We start from the raw sequence: 23,083 nt of genomic DNA on the forward strand, positions 1-23,083 counted from the left end.
TCTCTCTTAATATCTCTTTCTTGTAGGCCACTCACCCCAATATGAGGACGTACTATTTCTGCACTGACACAGCCAAAGAAATGGAGTCCTGGATGAAAGTCATGACAGACGCTGCCCTTGTCCACGGTGGACCTGTCAAAAACTCTGCGGGGAAATGCCCACAAATAGACATGTTAGTTTTTATGTCATATTTGATATTGTTATCATAATTCAACCCTAATTAAACACTCGCATGAGAAACAAAAACAGCAAAGACGCACAATTTTATTTTTATCTTATTCACTGCCATTGACAGCTATAGACGTCAAAGATTCATTTTAACAGAGCCGACGATGAATGATTTTCAATACTATACAGTGGGCTTCATACTTTTTGAGAATTTCTCTCTTTTATGACAATTGCATTTTAGAACACTACTTATATGTTTGATCTTGGAGCATAAATCTGAGTTTTCTGTATTTTCAATTAACATATTTTTTTTTTTGCTTCTGTCACAGGGTGGACAAGTTTAAAGTAGATCAGCCGGCACCTCAGGAATTGAACAACCTATTGAACAACAGAGTCTTCAGCCGACCAGAGATCCAAAACAATGAACGAAATCGTGTGCCTGTACGTCAACATTCCTTATCACGAGCTGATGAGAAACGACTGAAAGATACTGATAAACCGCACGGCGAGAAGGAGCGCGAGTACTACACCTTACAGAAAGATGGGGGGAGGTATTGCTTAAAGCAAGACTGTGTTAGCTACATGCTCCAAAGGGATGGCGACAAGTATCTCCTGCACAAGGGAGGTGAAAAGTACATGCTGCAGAAGGATGGCGAAAGGTACTCCATTCAAAGGGACTTGGACAAGTGCTCAATTCGGAAAGTAGACGACAAATACAGAGCGACGCCAACAGAAGAGAAACTTGCGACAACTAAAGTTGGTGATAAATGTTTTTTGTCAAATGATGAAGAAGACGCATTCCTACTGCAAAAAATGGGAATCCCGCCCACCCTTGTAAAAGAAACACAGAAATACGTCCCTCAGAGAGAAGTGAGGAGGCAGCTTTCATTAAAGGAAACACAGAGTAAATATGGAACTTTACAAATTGTGGACAAATATAACACTTTGAAGGAAGTTAGGAAATACAGCACGCTTAGAGAAGGGGATAAATATGCAACTCTAAGAGACTTGGAAAAGTATGCTACGCTTCGTCATGGGAACGAACACCGCTTCCAGCAAGATCTCAGTGTCGAGCTGTCTCACACAAAAATAAGCGACCTAAAACTACAACCAGCCCAGGCGGCTGCCATTGCAGCAGCAGTGTCTGCTTCCCGCCAGGGCCCGGCCACACTCACGCTGCCAAAACCTACACAGGTGAACGGATCAGGGTCAGTAGACAACACGGCAAAAAACGAATACCAGGCGAGGGTTGCAGCGACTCCAGTTCAGGAACCAGCTAGAGGTTTGTCCAGAACCAATTCCATTCAGCAGTTGGAGCAGACGAGTCGCAGAACTCGGACAGTAGATGATAGAAGGTAAGATGGCTGTGAGATGTTGTCAAGAAGCCTCAAATCCCGTATTTTCTGCACCATAAGGCGCTTCGGGTTAAAAGGCGCAAACTCACTTCCGGGGGCTTTTCTGTACTTAATCCACTCAGGATGCATCGCATTATAGGGCCATGACTTACGGTAAAAAAAAAAAAGTCACAGGAGCAAGGCAGTCAATTCCCGTTGTACTTTATTCTACTATTTAATCATGTACTGTATTGTACTCACATTGTTAATCGATACGTAAATCCATCAAAATCCTCATCTGCTGTATCCAAATGAAACAGTCTGGCAAGTTCGCCATTAAACATGCCAAGTTCCTTCTCGTCGTTGTCACGTTGCTATTCTGCAATGATCCTGGCATTCCATAAAGCTCTAATTGTGCCTCGTAAGCAGGTCTATGCCATTTTAGAGGGTCCTAATGCTTTGCAAAAACGATAGTATTTATTTATCAATGGCGGCGGAGGTACGTACTCTACGGGGAACGTACAGTCCTCTGATTGGTTTACCGCCCTGATCTACGTAAAACGTAATGTCCCCTGATTGGTTCATTAGGTCTACATATTATGTCTGTATATTACGTCTCGGTGTGGCGGAAGCCGCACAAAACAACTTTACAGATTTGCGCAAACGATAGTATTTATTTATCAAGGAGGTACATACGCTACGTGTTAACCACAGTCCTCTAATTGTTTTTTTTTCACCGATCTACGTAGAACGTTATGTCTTCTGATTGGTTAATTGGGTCTACAAATTACGCCTGTATATTACGGAAGCCACACAAAACAACTTAACAGATTTTGGAATTCGATCCACACACAAGGCACACCTTATTAAATGGCACACTTTAGTTTTTGGAGAAAATTATAGGCTTTTAGGTGCGCCTTATGGTGCGGAAAACACGGAAAACATCATTAGTTAGCACTGACCTTGCTTGCGACAACTCTTTTAGACCCTTAGAACCAAGAGGCTATGCCCGTCTTGTCACCTGGAGTTACTCCAAGTCATTTGCTCGTCAGACTCGAGGCATATTTTATTGAGCAACTCCTGAAACTAGCATGTGTAACATCATCTGTGTCCTTTCTGTCTCGTTTGCAGCAAAGCTGGGTCTCTAATTACAATGTGCATCATTATAAAACTTAACTTAAAGGTACACAAAGTTGTGCAAAGGAGTCACTTTAAGACATTAAAACAATAATTAATGTAATGAAAAATATTAGGTTTGCTGATACCTGCAGAAACCCTGGCTGGGTTAAAAATAAATATTGCATTTTGCAAGTAGTTGCTTAGCCCTTTATTGGTGTAACTGGAAATAGGGCCAGCCTTGATTTGTATTTGGAATAGCAATAGACAATGTTATTAGTATATTTAAATTTCCCTCCTGTGAAAAAATTAACACAATTTAATTAATTAAATATCAGGAAGCGAGTTGCTTACGTTTGCAGGATTATGGCAAATGAATAGGTTATGATAGCTTTAAAATATAGAAAATGTAATTGTGTGATGCACATACAATGTAATAATAATCATCACTCAGTATGATTTTTTTGAGCTACAACACTCAATAAAAACTGATAGTTAATTGACAACAATATAGGCCTTTATTAGTTCTGCAATACAGAAATTTAGGACAGAAATTATGTTACATAGTTTGTACGCATGCAGTTGGTTCAACCTGTGCTCCTTTACAAAACTTAAAAGCTTTTCTCCCTCATCACTCTTTGTATAGAGTCCTTCATCCTTGTCCTGAGGGAGCTAAAAGCTTTTTGTGTCACTTGTTAAGTGCGGATTTTGTTTACCATTTTGTCAGCCATTTAGAGGAATACAGGAGCAAAGCTTTTTATGGTACTCTAAATAAGAACTTCAGTGTTCAGTGTGCTTGCAATGGGAATATAAAATCAATAATAAAGGGAGTAACACTTCTTAAAGGCCATTTTGTCACTTAAAAAATCTCTGTATAATTTTTGTCATGCAATGACATTGCCTGAACATGGACAGATGAAGTGAGTAAATAACATTTGAACACAGAGAAGGCTTTCAAATCTTAAGCAATAAATACATGGTAGTGTTTTCCAAAATAGTCTCAAGGGACACTTGTTTGGCTGTGTTGCCTTTGCATAATTTAAGAAAATTCATCAATAAATCAGTAAAGGATGAGCATTTAATTGAAATGAGTGAACAATACCGTCTGGCTTGTCAAACTTTTTTTTTTCATACAAAATGGAAGGGAAATTATAAAAGAGTAATGAAAAAGTAACAAATATAGAGAGAGCCAACCAGCAATCTCCATTCTTCCTTTGTTTCCCAGTGTTTCATCCTACCAGACGTTACCCAGAAACATGCCCAGCCACCATGCCCAGCTTGTACCCAGATACCCAGAGGGCTACCGCACGTTACCCCGAAACAGCATGATGAGGCCTGACAGCATCTGCAGTGTGGCGGGTTCAACATATGATCAGGCTCTTCGACCTGCCTCAACCAGCACCGTCACCACAGCGGAGAAGAGAAGGTCAATGCGAGACGACACCATGTGGCAGCTGTATGAATGGCAGCAGAGGCAGGCCTTCTCCAGGCAAAGTTTGGCTCAACCAACAGGTAGCAACAAACAGTTGAGCAAATACGACTGAAAATTCAAGTTCTCGTGGGGAATCGCTACACTGAAATTTTTTAATGGTCACTGAAGTAAACCATCTTTGATATTAATTCATTCTTCATTTACCTTAAATGCAGAGACAAATTTCACCGCACCCAGTTGTGTGTGTGACAATCATTGGGACTTTAATTATAATATGCAACTAAGTTAGAGGTGTCAAAATTAATCAATTAATTGACAACTAATCAATTATCAAATTAATTGATGGCTATTTTGATAATGGACTAATTGTTTAAAGCCATTTTAACTCAAAATTGTCCGCATTTTCTGTCAGACTTAACAGTAATTCATTAATTTTTGCAATCATTCATATGAAAGCAGACTGATTATCTTTTATTTACAAACTTCTTCTTTTACTTTGGAAAACAGTAACCTCATCAATAAACTGGATCAATTTGAAAAAGGTTGGTGAATACAAAAGTGATCTCAGTCGTGTGATATTATTGGTTGTTTAGTTGTTTTCACTTAAACAATACCATATAAACAACAATCGGCTAATAAGCAATAAATGGGGCAAAAAATGTTTAATAATACAAAATACAAACACAACCGATTAATTGATGGAATTAATAATAATTCTAAAAATATTAGCTAATGACAGACCGAAGCGTAATTCATGAGAAATACAAATTTGATGTACAAGTTATGTTTCGTGGTCCAGGTAAGAAAAAAAGCTAACAGTATAAAGTTGCGTTGTTGTAACTGCAAATTATTTTCTCTACAAACCCGAATTACTGTGGTCCACTGAAATTATGTTGTAACTTTAAAAAAGAAAAAAAAAAGAAAAGGAGTAGTGGCAAAGTAGAGAAATAAAAATTAAGTCAGAAATTACGAAAAGAACAACTGACATGCTTTTCTCATTTTGTGTTTTTGTCTGCAGGTCATTATGGCACCCTTCCCAGCACAAAAACAATGGGCAACATATCAGAACACGCCGCCGTACACTCCATCCCCACCTCGCCATCGCACGGATCGTTAGCGCTCTACAACACTCTTCCCCCTCCATGCAAGCAAGGCGTTTCCAACACCGGCAGCTCCCACTCCGAAGTGTCATCACCAAACTTTAGAGAAGATGGGACACTTGATCGTCTCCATAGGACACACCCTGCTAAGGTAAAGAGGAGATCATAAAAGTTTGACTAACTGGCATGCCCTTATTTTCCACGCGGAGGTTCAGATTCAGAAAACTTGATTTGTTTTCGCATTGGCAGTTATTGACACTAATTTTTGAAAAAGAATACATAAATAAATACCGTATTTTCCGGACTATAAGTCGCTCCGGAGTATAAGTCGCACCAGCCATAAAATGCCCCAAAAAGTGAAAAAAAAACATATATAAGTCGCTCCGGAGTATAAGTCGCATTTTGGGGGCAATTTATTCGACAAAATCCCACACCAAAAACAGTCATGAACGAGCAACAACAGGCTAAACGATAGCAACAACAGGCTAAACGATAGGTATGCTAACGTGACAAACACAAACAAAGAGCTGAGAACGGGCCTGACGTAACATATAGAGTGATTAAGGACAACTATTACATGAATAACATGTTTATAAAACCATCAGTGTCACTCCAATTCATTAAATAGCAACAACAGGCTAAACGATAGGTATGCTAACGTGACAAACTCAAACAAAGAGCTGAGAACGGGCCTGACGTAACATATAGAGTGATTAAGGACAACTATTACATGAATAACATGTTTATAAAACCATCGGTGTCACTCTAATTCATTAAATAGCAACAACAGGCTAAACGATAGGTATGCTAACGTGACAAACTCAAACGAAGAGCTGAGAACGGGCCTGACGTAACATATAGAGTGATTAAGGACAACTATTACATGAATAACATGTTTATAAAACCATCGGTGTCACTCCAATTCATTAAATAGCAACAACAGGCTAAACGATAGGTATGCTAACGTGACAAACACAAACAAAGAGCTGAGAACGGGCCTGACGTAACATATAGAGTGATTAAGGACAACTATTACATGAATAACATGTTTATAAAACCATCGGTGTCACTCCAATTCATTAAATCCATCGATCGTTCTTTGTCAACAATGGGTGCGCACGGCTGAGGGCGCTTGCACTTCAAAATATTCCACAGGCTCATATAACGATAGATAAACTATATTTCAAATAACTATAATACAAGCCAATAATATTATCAAACCATCCGTGCACTTTAATTCCATTAAATCCATCGATCAAATTCCTCGTCCTTTGTCAACATCGCCGCGCGTGCGCCCTGACGTCAGCCTCGTCTTTATTCCACAGATCTACTATATACCTATATTGTAGCGTTAACAAAATACAAGGATAGACGTGGGTTTGGTAAACGGCTCTTTATTAAACAAAACAAACTTCCAAGCGTGTGGCGGCGTGGACTTCCAGACAGACCGAGCGTGCGTAATGGCCATGTCCGAGCCCCGCGCACCGTTCGCGGACAGCCACTCGGCCGAGCGCCGGCCCCCGACTAAGCTGAGACCGGGCGCGCGTAAAAGCCATAATAGTTTTTCAAACCTTCTATGTCACTCCAAATCCTTAATTCCTTCAAACTCTTTGTCCTCCGTGTCACTTAGAAATGATCACCGCTAATGATGCCGGTAGTCCTTGTGTGGGCACTTTGTATGTAAACAACCGGCGCGCCGCGCTACTGATGTCACTTGAAATAGTAATCCATTGGTACATCACGGTTCTCCAAACTTTCTTTCTGCTGCTCGATTACTGTTTTCAGCTGCATATTTTACAACTTGAAGTTTGTAACCTGCAAAATATGAGTTTCTTTTTGGTGCCATTTTTCTTAAACCCACCCAGTTGATGAGTCACGGCCAACGGTAAAATTTAGAGCGCCCTCATCCAGTTTCGTCTGAAAATATAATTTTTTTTGGTTGTTTTATCAAAGTCAAAGTCTGCTTTACCGTCGATTTTTTTTTTTTTTTTTTTTTTATACTAAGACACACAAAGAGATTGAAATTACGTTTCCACTATCCCTCGGTGAGACAGTACACATATGCATACAAGCAACACAAAAAAAAACCAAGAAGGCACTAACAATGAATAAACTAGAATTTGCAATTCCTGAAGAAATTGCGTGTGAAGGTGAAGAGGTTGAATAAATACTTGGGGAATGCTGCAGAATGATGTTGAAAAGAGTTGAATCGGTTGAAAAATGTAGAAATTACAAGGGAAAAAGGAAATTTGGAAAAATTGGGTGTGAATTTCAAAATTGAAAATTTGGAATTTTGGGTAAGTGGGAAGTTGTGGAATAGGTAGGAAAATGATGAACAGTTGAAAGGTGGAATGGCTTGAATAAGTTGAAAAATGTAGAAATTAGAGTAGAAAAACAAAATTGTAGAGAATTTTTGGTAAGTGGGAAGTTGTGGAATAGGAAGGCAAAAGATGAACAGTTGAAAGTTGGAACGAATTGAATCGGTTAAAAAATGTAGAAGTTAGAGCAAATCTTGAATCCTAATAGAGAATGAATGGGAATTAAAAGAAAAAAAATTGCACCAAAATTTTTTGAAATTTGGAACAAAAGGAAAAAAAACGGCTTCAGGAAGTTCAATTTTGGGGTTAAAATGTTGAAACGGGTTTAATCGGGCAAAATTTGCAAAAGTTAGTGCAAATGTATGTATTTAGGGCACTTAATGTTGAAATATGGTCACTTCCGGTTTGATTTGGGTCACTTCCGGTCTATTTGGGTCACTTCCGGTTTGATAAGAGGCACTTCCGGTCTAGCTGAGATCACTTCCGGTTTATTTGGGGTCACTTCCGGTTTAGAAAGGTCACTTCCGGTTTAAAAAGGTCACTTCCGGTTCATTTGGGGTCACTTCCGGTTTGATTTGGGTCACTTCCGGTCTATTTGGGTCACTTCCGGTTTGATTAGAGGCACTTCCGGTCTAGCTGAGGTCACTTCTGGTTTATTTGGGGTCACATCCGGTTTAAAAAGGTCACTTCCGGTTTAAAAAGGTCACTTCCGGTTTGATTTGGGGTCACTTCCGGTTTACCTGAGGTCACTTCCTGTTTACCTGAGGTCACTTCCGGTTCATTTGGGGTCAATTCCGGTTTGATTTGGGGCACTTCCGGTTCATTCCGAGTTCATTGGGGCACTTCAGGGTCAATCCAAGATGGCCGCCACTCTGGAAGTGGGGGTCAAGGGTTGAATTGCGGAAGTGGGGGTGAAGGGGGTGAATATGGTAAGCATAAGGTGAACAAAGTGAATAAAGTTGGAATGGGTTGAATCGGTTGAAAAATGTAGAAATTAGAAGGGAAAAACTAAATTTTTGGAAAATTTGGTGTGAATTTCAAAATTGAAAATTTGGAAATTTTGGTAAGTGGGAAGGTGTGGAATAGGTAGGCAAAAGATGAACAGTTGAAAGTTGGAACGAGTTGAATCGGTGGAAAATTTTGAATTTAATTTTTATACAGAAAATAATTACAGTACATCTGAAACAAATGATTATAACAATATATTCGACAGAAAAAGCATGTTATTTTGCCTCATTCAAATCATGCAAAAACGGTCTATCACATCTTAATATCTGAACATATAAATATGTAAACTAAAGTGCAATCACATTTATAAATGAATGGCTTCTGGTTTTTGAAATGTAAATAAACCAATCTACTGTGATAAAACAACAAAATTGCAATAACTGCATTAACCATCGAAGTGAAGTCTAAATGTAACTGTATTCTTGAAACAATCTGAATAAGGAAAAATATTGAAATAAAATAATGCATACTGCTACCGCTATTTTTATTTTTATTCTTCGTGACAGGGGTTCGCTTTGGGCTGGGGAGTTAAGTTCAGCATTCGCTTCAAAGATATCTGGCGCCATCTAGCGTTGTGAATGGGTATAATGTCTAGACCCCGAATGTAAGACGAACCTTATTTCAATGCAAAAACACCGTCTTATATTCGGGCCAATACGGTAATAAACTACAAAAGAGAATCTGCAAAATAGCGGGATAGTAGAAGTGAGTATTGTGAAACGTTGCAGCAATACCCCACCAAAATTAAATTCTAGTTTCTTACGGCTTGGTACAAAGGGCTACAGAGCACTTTTTTTTTTTTCTTTCTAATACATTCACACAAATCAAAATTTCTTCCTCAGTTCGGGAGCACACTCGATCGCCGTCCCATGGGAGCTGGTGTTCCTTCTCAGCCCATTACACCTCAGTCGCTGCAAGGCAAAACGGTGAGTCTAAGAGTACTTATTTGCGACACTATTACATTTGGCTTTTTCAGACATCAGTTTCCTCGCAATTGCTTGTCACCAAAGGCTGACTCCATTATTATTATTATTTATTTATTTTTTTACTGTTTCACGGATAGGGCCTGACTTAGGCGGACATAAACTTTAGCCGTTATTATCAGCTAGCATGTAGTCTATTGCACCATGATGACTTTTACCTCCGTTACCTCCATTAGCAACATTCTATGATCATGTTGACGTAAACACAGATGTTTTAAAAGCACAACTTTGGCCAATTGTTTTGTCATCTTGTCTTTTTATGGAACAAATTAAAAATAAAATTATTTATTGTATTATTTGGGGGGGCACACGTTTGCCATTATGTCGCAATCTTAATTATTTTTTTTTTACCTGTGGCTATAAAAATATAAATTGTTTGACATACTGGAATGACATGTTGGATTGGTATATTGTTGTCTTGATTAAAGGCCATTATGTATGAAAGTAATATGTAAATGAAATATGAATATTTCATTTGCAGTCTATGAATATGAATATTTCATTTGCATCTCTGTAATTTGTTTGGATCTTATAATGTGTCACAGGCCTCATAGAATTGTCATTTGAACATGTGTAATTGTATTCAAATATGTTCCAACGTACTTGCGAGTTTGTTCGAACTAATTTGCAAGTACGCTCGAATGTATTTAAATGTGTTTGAAAATATTTGCGAGCACGTTCGAACATCTTTGCAAACACCTCAAAATGTATTCGGGATCATATTCAAATGTATTTGTGTGTACATTTAAACAGATTTGTGATTACGTTCGAAAGTGCTTGTAGGCTAAATGCTACAAACATGTTTTTTTCCCATATGCCACGGGGTATTAATTTGCGGGGGTAAAATTGCATTTGGCCCACTTTATAACCAATACATTAGAAAATGAAGTATCAATTGTTTATCATAATTTTTTCAATGTGATTTTTTTTCCCCTCCATGTCATGGGGTATTGACTTGCATCAAATCCTTACGTCAAAGTATATATATACGTAGTATGTATGCGTGTGTGTGTGTGTATATATATGTATGTGTGTATATATGTATATACACTGCTCAAAAAAATTAAAGGAACAGTTCTTTATCAGGGTATGACATGAATTCAATTACACTTTTCTGATAAGGTTTTGGTCAGGTACGTGGCAGAGGGGGTTGTTAATCAGTTTCAGCTGCCTTGGTGTTGATGGAATTCACAACAGGTGCACTAGAGGGGCAACAATGAGATGGTACCCAAAACAGGACTGGTTTTGCAGGTGGAGGCCATTTCAAGTTCCTCCCTCTTGATCTTCTTTAACTGTTTTTCCACAAGTGTTGGCTTTAGCTAGAGTCATTATCACGACTGGGAGCATGAGGCGATTTCTTAACCCTCCTGAAGTTGCGCAGATTGTCCAAATCCTCCAGGATGGCACATCCATGTGTGCTGTTGCAAGAAGATTTGATGTCTCTCCCAGTACAATCTCCAGAGCATGGAGGAGATTCCAGGAGACAGGCAGTTACTCTAGGAGAGCTGGACAGGGCCGTAGACGGTCCTCATCCCATCAGCAGGACTGATATCTGCTGCTTTGTGCAAGGAGGAACAGTTTGAGCACTGCCCGAGCCCTACAGAATGACCTCCAGCAGGCTACTGCTGTGAATGTCTCTGCCCAAACAGTCAGAAACAGACTTCACGAGGGTGGCCTCAGGGCACGACGTACTGTAGTGTGCCCTGTGCTCACTGCTCAGCACCGTGGGGCTCGATTGGCATTTGCCATAGAACACCAGAATTGGCAAGTCAGCCACTGGCGCCCTGTGCGTTTCACAGATGAGAGCAGGTTTACTCTGAGCACCTGTGATAGATGTGAAAGGGTCTGGAGAAGCCAAGGAGAGCGCTATGCTGCCTGCAACATCATTCAGCATGGTGGGTCAGTGATGGAGGGACGAACAGACCTCTACAGGCTAGAGAACGGCAGTCTGACTGCCATTAGGTATTGGGGTGAAATCCTTGCACCCATGGTCAGACCCTACGCAGGTGCAGTAGGTCCTGGGTTCCTCCTGATCCACGACAATGCCCGGCCTCATGTGGCAAGAGTATGCAGACATTATCTGGAGGATGAAGGAATTGACACAATTGAATGGCCCTCACGATCACATGATCTAAACCCGATAGAACACCTCCATCCATCCATCCATCCATTTTCTGAACCGCTTAGTCCCCATGGGGGTCGCGGGCGTGCTGGAGCCTATCCCAGCCGTTGGTTGCCAGCCAATCGCAGGGCACACAGAGACAGACAACCAATCGCACTCACACTCACACCTAGGGACAATTTGGAGTCTTCAATCGGCCTACCAAGCATGTTTTTGGAATGTGGGAGGAAACCGGAGTGCCCGGAGAAAACCCACGCGGGCCCGTAGAGAACATGCAAACACAGGGAGGGCCGGAGGTGGAATCGAACCCGTACCCTCCTAACTGTGAGGCGGACGTGCTACCCAGTGCGCCACCGAGCCGCCTCCGATAGAACACCTCTGGGACATAATGTTTTGGTCCATCAGATGCCACCAGGTTGCTCCTCAGACTTTACAGGAGCTCACTGATGCCCTTAGACAGATCTGGGAGGACATCCCACAAGACACCCTCCGTCGTCTCATTAGGAGCATGCTGCAACGTTGTCAAGCATGCATGCAAGCACATGGGGGCCACACAAGATATTGAAAAGAATTTTGAGTTGCAGAAATATAATATGGGCAAATTGGACGAGACTGCCACATCATTTTTTCCACTTTGATTTTTGGGGTGTCTATATACTGAGCCCTCTGTAGGCTGAAAACTTTTATTTCCATCAAAAGATGTGGCATCCTTTTGTTCCTGAGACATTAAACTGTCGATATCAGTACATATATCCAACTTTTTTTTTCACCATTGAAATCTGATGTGTTTTCAAAGTGTTCCTTTATTTTTTTAAGCAGTGTGTGTATATATATGTGTGTGTGTGTGTGTGTGTGTGTGTGTGTGTGTGTGTGTGTGTATACTGTATATATGTGTGTGTGTGTATATATATATATATGTAAGCGTATATATATGTGTATATTATATTATATTATATTTTATATAATATAAGCGATGTAGCGATATATATATATATATATATATATATATATATATATATATATATATATATATATATATACAACAATACTGTATATATGTGTGTGTGTGTATATATATATATATATGTAAGCGTATATATATGTGTATATTATATTATATTATATTTTATATAATATAAGCGATGTAGCGATATATCGATATATATATATATATATATATATAGTATATATATATAGTATATATATATATATATATATACAATATATATATACAACAATTCCTACGGCTACCATCACTGAAACCAATGAGCATATATATACATCAGCAGCAGTGATCCTAGAAATGCTTGGCTACAAGAAGAATGACCATATGCGACCACAACAGTGCCCACCATGGAAGAGAAGGCTGGACGCTGATGTCGGGCATAATATCAGATAAGATCAGCGGGCACATGGATCAATACATGAGCACTGCTCAGAAAGGGATTGGTAAAAATACCAGAGGAGCAAAACATCAACTCCTGGTGGATAGAACAGTCACCCAAGACTGCAGAACCAGACGTACCAACCTGAGCACTGCCTGGATTGATTACAAGAAAGCATATGACTCAATGCCACATACTTGGATCACTGAATGCTTGAGGCTGTACAACATCAATGGGACTCTGAGAACCTTCATCGCCAACTCGATGAAACAGTGGAAAACCATCCTTGAAGCCAATGGCAAGCCACTTGCACACGTGACCATCAAAAGTGGTATATACCAAGGAGACACTCTGTCCCCAATGCTGTTCTCTATAGGACTGAACCCCCTCAGCCAAATAATCAACAAGACGGGCTATGGATACCAACTCAGGAATGGGGCCACCATCAGCCACCTCCTCTACATGGATGACATAAAGCTGTACGCTAAGAACGAGCGGGACATTGACTCCCTGATCCACACTACCAGGATCTACAGCTCTGACATCGGAATGTCATTCTGACTTGAGAAATGTGACCGCATGGTGACTCAAAGAGGAAAGGTAATCCACACAGAGGGGGTCTCACTCCCAGAAGGCCCAATAGCAGACATTGAGGACAGCTACAAATACCTTGGAATTCCACAGGTAAATGGCAACCTTGACGAGGAAACAAGGAAAGCAGCCACAGCCAAATACCTCCATCGAGTAAGGCAAGTCCCAAGAAGTCAGCTCAACGGCAAGAACAAGTCCCTAGCCATTAACAGCTACGCCCTACCAGTAATCAGATACCCTGCAGGAATCATACGGTGGCCAAAGGAGGATATACAGACCACAGATATCAAGACACGGAAGCTCCTAACCATGCATGGAGGGTTCCATCCCAAGTCCAGCACCCTGAGACTGTACACTAGCCGTAAAGAAGGAGGCCGAGGACTAGCGAGCGTGAGAGATCCATAAGTACATCAGGGATAAGGCCCCAACGGATCACGTACTCAGTGAATGTCTCAGACAATGGGCATCAAAGGAAGATGAGGTGCTGGAGGGACCATCATGGGAGGACAAGCCCCTACATGGGATGTACCACCGAAACATAGCTGAAGTAGCTGATATCCAGAAATCCTACCAATGGCTAGAAAGAGCTGGTCTGAAGGACAGCACAGAGGCACTGATCCTGGCTGCACAAGAACAGGCCTTGAGCACCAGAGCAATAGAGGCCCAAATCTACCACACCAGACAAGGCCCCAGGTGTAGATTGTGCAAAGAAGGTCCTGAGACAATCCAGCACATAACTGCAGGGTGTAAGATGCTGGCAGGTAAAGCATACATGGAGCGCCATAACCAAGTAGCTGGAATAGTGTACAGGAACATCTGTGCAGAGTATGAACTGGAAGTCCCAAGATCCAAGTGGGAAACACCTCCAAAGGTGGTAGAGAATGACCAAGCCAAGATCCTCTGGGACTTCCAGATCCAGACAGACAGAATGGTAATGGCGAACCAACCGAACATTGTGGTGGTGGACAAAGAGCAGAGGAAAGCCGTTGTGGTTGACATAGCCATCCCAAATGATGGTAAGGAAAAAGGAACATGAGAAACTTGAGAAATATCAAGGGCTCAGAGAAGAGCTGGAGAAGGCCTGGAGAGTGAAGACTTCAGTGGTACCTGTGGTCATTGGAGCACTAGGGGCAGTAACCCTCAAACTGGAGGAGTGGCTGAAACAGATCCCAGGAAAAACATCTGACATCTCAGTCCAGAAAATTGCAGTACTAGGAGCAGCAAAGATACTGCGTAGAACCCTCAAGCTCCCAGGCCTCTGGTAGAGGACCCGAGCTTGAAGGGAAAAAGAGACCACCCATGGGGGGGTGAGGAGATATATATATATATATATGCAAACCTCAGTTTTCGACCACAATCCGTTCCAGAATCGGTCTATTTCCGAATCTATTTTTCCCATTACAAATAATGGGAAAAAAAAAGACTCTGTTCCAAGACTAAATAAAAAATGACTTTTTTAAGCATTTTTTCATTTGCGTTTTTTTGTCCGATGGTGCAACTGCAGCGCACCACCGAACGCGCAACCATAGCGCGCCGCTGACCGCGCGACTGCACCGCGCTGGTCGCATTATTGTGACAGAGCCGTCGCTGAAATTTAGAAAATATTTTTAAAGTCCTGATGTACTTTCCGAAATTTAAGTGTACCTCATTGCGCAGGGAGCTTAATTTGGTCCGATCGCGCAACCGCAGCGCGCTAGGCGCTCACTGTGGCATTGCTTTAAGAGCGTCTTTGTGTTTTAGAATGGCTTTACTGCTCCCACTTGCTTTCTTTGGAGGCATGATTAGGGGTTAATACAATGCTCACAGTAACGAAAATACAATAACGAACGGAATCAGTCGGCATCCAGGCCGCACGGTCGGGTTTTTTCGGGTCCTTTCGGCTCATCTCACGAGGTTCGACCTCCGAATTTTGTTCGACAACCGAAGCAAAAAAATCTCAAATTTTTCCTTCGAATTCCGATTTGTTCGAGAACCGGGACGTTCGAAAACCGAGGTCTGACTTTGTGTGTGTGTGTGTGTGTGTGTGTGTGTGTGTGTGTGTGTGTGTGTGTGTGTGTGTGTGTGTGTGTTTCTGTGTGTGTGTGTGTGTGTGTGTGTGTGTGCGTGCGTGCGTGCGTGCGTGCGTGCGTGCGTGCGTGCGTGCGTGCGTGCGTGCGTGTGTGTGTGTATACATACCGTATTTTCCGGACTATAAGTCGCACCAGCCATAAAATGCCCCAAAAAGTGAAAAAAAACATATATAAGTCGCTCCGGAGTATAAGTCGCATTTTGGGGGGCAATTTATTCGACAAAATCCCACACCAAAAACAGTCATGAACGAGCAACAACAGGCTAAACGGTAGCAACAACAGGCTAAACGATAGGTATGCTAACGTGACAAACACAAACAAAGAGCTGAGAACGGGCCTGATGTAACATATAGAGTGATTAAGGACAACTATTACATGAATAACATGTTTATAAAACCATTGGTGTCACTCCAATTCATTAAATCCATTGATCATTCGATACGATAGCAACAGGCTAAACGATAGGTATGCTAACGTGACAAACACAAATGAGGAGTTGAGAACGGGCCTGACGTAACATATAGAGTGATTTAGGACAACCATTACTCAAATAACATGTTTATAAAACCATCGGTGTCCCTCCAATTCATTAAATCCATCGATCGTTCTTTGTCAACAATGGCTGCGCGCGGCTGAGGGCGCTTGCACTTCAAAATATTCCACAGGCTCATATAACGATAGATAAACTATATTTCAAATAACTATAATATAAGCAATAATATTATCAAACCATCCGTGCACTTTAAATCCATCGATCAAATTACTCGTCCTTTGTCAACATCGCCGCGCGTGCGCCCTGACGTCAGCCTCGTCTTTATTCCACAGATCTACTATATAACTATATTGTAGCGTTAACAAAGTACAAGGATAGACGTGGGTTTGGTAAACGGCTCTTTATTCCACAAAACAAACTTCCAAGCGTGTGGCGGCGTGGACTTCCAGAGACGATAGCTCCATGGCAGAGGACCGGGCGTGCGTAATGGCCATGTCCGAGCCCCATGCACCGTTCGCGGACAGCCACTCGACCGAGCGCCGGCCCCCGACTCAGTAGAGTAGGACCGGGCGTGCGTAAAAGCCATAATAGTTTTTCAAACCTTCTATGTTACTCCAAATGCTTAATTCCTTTAAACTCTTTGTCCTCCGTGTCACTTAGAAATGATCACCGCTAATGACGCCGGTCGTCCTTACGTGGGTCGCGCCGCGCGGTGCCCATGACGTCACTTGAAATAGTAATCCATTGGTACATCACGGTTCTCCAAACTTTCTTTCTGCTGCTCGATTACTGTTTTCAGCTGCATATTTTACAACTTGAAGTTTGTAACTTGCAAAATATGACTTTCTTTTTGGTGCCATTTTTCTTAAGCCCACCCAGTTGATGAGTCACGGCCAACGGTGAAATTTAAAGCGCCCTCATCCAGTTTCGTCTGAAAATATATATTTTTTCAGATGTAGTTTTTTGTTTTGTTTATTTGGTTGTTTTATCAAAGACAAACTCTGCTTTATTGTCGATTTTTTTTTTTTTCATATACCAAGACACTCAAAGAAATTGAAATTACGTTCCCACTATCCCTCAGTGAGATAGTACACATATCCATACAAGCAACACAAAAAAACCCAAGAAGGCATAAACAATGAATAAATAAGAGTGTTGAATAAATGATAAATAAACAAATAATAATAAATAATAATAATAAATATAAGAGGAGCAAACAGACAGTGGACTTGGATATGGTGCTTTAAAGTGTTAATTGCTTTATTTGATGTTTTCTCTATTTTTTATGTTTTGAATATGTTCAAGATAAAGATATAAAAGCATGCTAAGTGATCAACTATACTAAAAATAACATGGGAAGTGGTCAACTATACTTTGATGTCTTAATGATCAAGTAAAAATTTGTGAAAAAAAAACATATATAAGTCGCTCCTGAGTATAAGTCGCCCCCCCACCCAAAGTATGAAAAAAAACGCGACTTATAGTCCGGAAATTACGGTACATACATATACGCTGTGGCGCCTGTGGTTTTCGAACGTCCCGGTTCTCGAACAAATCGGTATTCGAACAAAAAATTTGAGATTTTTTTGCTTCGTATGTCGGACGAAATTCGGTTGTCGAACCTCGCGAGATGAGCCGAGAGGACCCGCATCCCAACCGACTCCGTTCGTTATTACATTCCCGTTACTCTGAGGATTGCATCAACTCTAATCATGCCTCCAAAAGAAGCAAGTGGGAGCAGTAAAGCCATCCTAAAACACAAAGACGCTCCTAAAGCAATGCCACAGTGAGCGCCCAGCACGCTGCGGTTGCACGATCGGACCAAATTAAGCTCCCTGCGCACTGAGGCCCACTTAAATTTTGGACAGTTCATTAGGACTTTAAAAATATTTTCTAAATTTTAGCGACCGCTCTGTCACAATAATGCGACCAGGGCAGTGCAGTTGCGCGGTCGGCGGCGCGCTACAGTTGCGCGATCGGAACTAAGCTCCGAAAATTAAGCTCCCTGTGCACTGAGGTCCACTTAAATTTTGGAAAGTACAGCAGAACTTTAAAAATATTTTCTAAATTTCAGTGACGGCTCTGTCACAATAATCCAACCAGTGCGGTGCGGTTGCGCGGTCGGCGGTTGCGCGGTCGGCGATGCGCTACGGTTGCGCCTTTGGCGGTGTGCTGCCGTTGCGCGATCGGACAAAAATGCGCAAAAAAGGCGGGGTTTTTTTTGCCTGGAACTGATTAATTTTTATTCCATTATTTGTAATGGGAAAACATGATTCGGAATTCGAACGATTCACTTCTCGAACAGCCTTCTGGAACGGATTGTTGTCGAAAACCGAGGCTCCACTGTGTGTGTGTGTGTGTGTGTGTGTGTGTGTGTGTGTGTGTGTGTGTGTGTGTGTGTGTGTGTGTGTGTGTGTGTGTGTGTGTGTTTTGTGGGGGTGTGTATATATATATGTGTGTGTGTGTGTGTGTGTGTGTGTGTGTGTGTGTGTGTGTGTGTGTGTGTGTGTGTGTGTGTTTGCGCGTGTGCGTGTGTTTGTGTATGTAGTGTGTGTGTGTGTATATACTTGTGTGTGTGTGTATATACGTGTACATATATGTACGTATATGTGTGCGCGTGCGTGCGTGCGTGTACGGGTGTGTTTGTGTGTGCGTGTGCGTGCGTGTATCGATATAATGTAAGCCAATACGCCATATTATTATTTGGCGTTTTGGCCTACAGTATATCGATACGCTATTTTGACATTAGGAGAAAAATATAAACATAATCAAACCATTACATTAAAAATGCACAACGTTTACTTACTAATTTTCTAACATATTGGTATAATGCCAACTTTTGCCAGCCAAAACATTGGCACTTCCGCGCTTTCGTAGTTGTGCATGAGTCTGAATTTACTGGTCCTGGTTTGATGGGTTGTGTGAATCCGATGTAAGGTCGTCTCAGTCTGACGTTTGCGAGCCATCGGTCACTTCACCGTGTGGTGTATTGTTTTTAATGTAGCAGTTGATTTCTCCTCTGTGTGATGCTTCACGTAGCCTGAGGAACTTACACTGATGCTCATCAAGCTCCGCCGGCAACAGGCAGAGCTCAACAGCTTGCGGGAGCACACACTATCCCAGCTAATGGCCCTTGGAATAGAGGGGCCCAATCCCAAGGTCAGCACTGAGCGTATGTATGTACTGAATGTTCACGCACGGAGAGTCTTTGGTGCTGGGGTTCCTTTTGCGGTCCAAACCTTGCATTAAGTGTTGGTATGTGTGTATCAACCGATGCATGTGTTTTCAGGTGGCTTGCTGTTTCGTTCAAATGAAATTGAATTTGGTTTAATGTTACAGGAATGACATTGTTAAATTGAGTTTTAGACTCAATTAAAAAATAAGATGGGAGTCTATTGGATTTTTTTTGTTTGTTTGTTTGTTTACACACCAAAATCAGTTTCATATTGAACGCTTTGCAGTAATTTGTGGTGGTTGATTTGTGGCTGGTGATTTTTTTGTGGGGGGGGTGTATTTGTGTGTTTTGAGCATGAATATACGCTCTCTGCCCATGCATATTCACGTTGTGACAGCATTGTAATACTGTGAATTTGTAGTAGTAGATGCATTTGACATTTATGTTGCATTTGTCCACTTATAAATCTTCATTAATAAGAGTTTTTAAACCATTTACTTATATTCATAATTCTCTAGTCATTTTTATTATTTGGAGAGTAAAATTATGCACAACAACTTGTTATAATAAAGACTTGATAGTGGGGATGGGCGCATATCAGGCAGATTTCAAGGTATCTAGTCCTTGTAAGGGATACCGATACCAGCTACTGATACTTAAAGCAAAAAATAGAACTCTGACAATCGAGTAAGTCTTCCTTGGCATTATTAGTTCAGTATTGTGTGTCAGAAAGACAGAAAGGTTTCATTCAGATAGCAAATTATTTGTCATTGTCTAAATTGAATTTTTATGTATAATAATTACAAGTGGTATCGGTAAATACTTGTACAAGTATCGGTCTAAAAATCGCTGTGTTGCTCAATCTTACATCTCAATCTTCTCACTTGCGCACAGTGAGCCCTATTATGCACTTGTGTGTATTTCCTTACCGTCTTTGTACTGTACTTTTCTTATGAATCGCTGCTGTTCTGTCAGCATACCATGTGTTCCTGCTTTGAATTGGCATGCTAATTGTGTATTTCCTCCTTAATTCTCTCTCATGTGAATTGATCCCTCCTTGAAGCAATTGAAGTAAAGTTGAGTGCACTATTGAGCCTCAACCAGCAGAGGTGCTGTTGATTCGGTTTTAACTGTTCCGCAAGTCTACAGAAGACCAATCCAATGTCGGTAGATTCCTTGATCCTATTTTACCAAACAGAGCTCGCTTTCTGCTTCTTTTCCCTCCTTTTCCTGCTGCCACTGCAGACTGATGTTCTTTCTCATCATCTTCAGAGGAACCTTGTTTACCTGGACAACCAGGTGAGGACAAACCTGTATCTATGCCCTACTCCATATGAGATTGTTAGGTCCCAATGACGAGGAATACAATGTGATCAAGAGGCAATAAGTGGACCATTTTTGTTTCAGAGGGTCCAATCAAAAAGTGTGCCAACTCCACACCAGGGCTCTGTCTCGTTTGTCTTATTTGCGAACCAAAAGTCGATTTGAATCCAGTTAATTACGCCGCAATGATCTATAATTGATTGAACTCCATCAAGGTTATTTGAGGATGCAGTACAAAAGCAAAGGACTTTGATTGATTGATTGATTTATTGATTTATTGATTGATTGATTGATTGATTGATTGATTGATTGATTGATTGATTGATTGATTGATTGATTGATTCAACACTACTCTCTGAGAACTCCATAAGTCCATAAGAGTCCTTAGTAGAGTCTCTGGTGGAAGGGGTTAAGATGATAACACTTGACAGAGGATCCTTCTAAGAGTTTGGAACAGTAAGGCCAATTTGTTTTGAAACGATGCTACAAGTTGCATAATCAACTGATGTCAAAACGTTTTTAAGCCTAAAGCAAAAGTGAAGGACTTGGCCTTACGGTTTCAACACTTTGGGAATAAAGATAAAGTATATTGTGCTGTTGCTCGACAGCCCTAAGGTATCTTTCCAATCAGTTCATCATGGAGCAAAATTTTCTAGATGTTGGGATCTGAATTTTGACAAAGTTCTCCTGTTGATAGAGAGATTGATTGGTTCATTGAGAGATGCAACAGGTGTCAGAAGCAATTCTTTTTTTCGGGGGTTAGTCTTATCCACTGTACTTTGTTTCTGGTCGTTGTACACTGACCTGCCAGAAACAACTGAAGTGTTCAACTGTGCATATATGAAGTTTCTAATGAACTGTAAAGAAACTGTCACGGATCGGGATAGAGCAGGGCGACCAAACGCAGCTTGGAACAGGATTTATTTAGGGAAAAGGGAAGTGGAATGAAGCATCAAGGGAAACAGATGAGAACTAGCAAACTAATAACATGACTGACTGACCGACAGGGATGGCAACCAGAAACAGACTTGATAACGACAGGAATCAAATAGACATAAAACGTGACGACATCAGACATAACGACATCAATGATCCGACAGGGAGTGAGGGGCAGACAGGACTTAAATACAAAACAGGTAACAAGAGGCAGGTGACTGTGGTTACATTGATTGAGGTGACACAGAAGGGGAGGGGCGACGCAAACAGAAACCATGGTAACAGACATAAAGCAACCGGGGACGAATCGGGACAGAAACTGCTGTTAAGATACTTTGTACATTATTATTGTCAAATTCAGTTCTGGTTCTGGAAGGCAAAGCTGTATGTTTGACATCCCTGATGTCATCATGACAAGGATAATGTGACATACCGTAATTGGGCCTCTGGTAGATTTTCAAAATTTGCCCTGCTATGGCCAAAAGAGAATTCCTGCTAGGTTTCAGCTTGCGGATGCGTTGCAGCGCATCGGCATCTTCTAAAATATAGTGATGGATAAATGATGCTTCAAATTTGCTTCATGAACCAGTTGTATTTTTTTACTCCTCTAGATGGCACTTTCTGTTTAACATTGGGCTGAAAGAAAACTGACTTGCAATTTACTCAGTCCCTTATTTCAACCAACAGTGCCATCGAGAGTCCAAAGAAGATTTCATGAAGCAAATTTGAAGCTTCATTTTCCCATCACTGCTAAAATACCACCTTGGAAGAAACTTTCATTGAAACAAAGATGACAGCTACATGTCCTCTTTTCCCTTAACATTCTGCTAGAAAAAAGAGAATGAGCCTCTTATCTTCATGATTCACACTATGATCGAGAACTCAGCACCACGGCCGCAACTCTACCAGCAAGTAAGATTTCAAGCAGGTTCTGGCTTGAGTCACTGTTGAGTCAGTCAAATTAAATGTTTCTTTTCTCAGACGGTCGACTCAAGCCAGACCTGTGCCTTTGTATCTGACATGATGTAGTTATCTATGTTTCCCCTTCAGTATGCACCTCCCATTTCTCCATTTTGGATGTAGTCATCACGTCCACAGAAAAAGCTCATTATTTCCCATTTGCATACATGGTTTTAATTTATTTCACTGGCTGTTTGTTGTTGAGTTGACATGAACATGGCTTATAGTCCAATGCTATATAGTCATGGATTTCCCATTTAGCCCATCCTTGTCCACAATACTGTTAATGGTGAACATTGTGTCTTCAAATAAGGAGTCTTGGTTGTTGTTATTTTTTTTGAACAGTTACATGTCATTCTGTGGTCGCATTTTTGTTTGCCTCCCTACTATGATTACTGGGTTCATATGGGTAGTGGAAGGTGGAGAAAAGTGAATTGATCATAGGAAAAATGAATGGAAGGTTTTATCCTGGACTGCTAAAGATGTTCTCAAGCAAAACTGTGGGTTGACTCTACACTTTGCTGAATGTTGCCATGTGGCAGAGCAGTGCATTTTCCTAAATTTGCCCTT

The 23,083-nt window shown here is 41.0% G+C and overlaps 1 protein-coding gene across 7 annotated transcripts in view; it reads left to right on the plus strand.

The window, feature by feature from the left end:
* LOC148379517 (pleckstrin homology domain-containing family A member 5-like) overlaps nt 1-23,083 on the plus strand; it is a 120,340-nt gene that overhangs the window by 81,817 nt on the left and 15,440 nt on the right. For 4 of the 7 annotated variants that reach the window (XM_088367107.1, XM_088367109.1, XM_088367106.1 and 1 more), the window contains 8 exons: nt 27-172; nt 498-1,523; nt 3,844-4,130; nt 5,069-5,301; nt 9,319-9,402; nt 19,159-19,278; nt 20,540-20,593; nt 22,385-22,465. In XM_088367107.1, the coding sequence (XP_088223233.1) occupies nt 27-172; nt 498-1,523; nt 3,844-4,130; nt 5,069-5,301; nt 9,319-9,402; nt 19,159-19,278; nt 20,540-20,593; nt 22,385-22,465 (2,031 nt within the window). The remainder of the gene's footprint in view (nt 1-26; nt 173-497; nt 1,524-3,843; nt 4,131-5,068; nt 5,302-9,318; nt 9,403-19,158; nt 19,279-20,539; nt 20,594-22,384; nt 22,466-23,083) is intronic. The other 3 variants (XM_088367108.1, XM_088367110.1, XM_088367112.1) reach the window with 3 other exon arrangements.

Source organism: Syngnathus floridae, chromosome 22 (genome assembly GCF_059516105.1).
Source record: "Syngnathus floridae isolate MCC-2025c chromosome 22, RoL_Sflo_1.0, whole genome shotgun sequence".
In the NCBI taxonomy this organism is placed as follows: Eukaryota; Metazoa; Chordata; class Actinopteri; order Syngnathiformes; family Syngnathidae; genus Syngnathus; species Syngnathus floridae.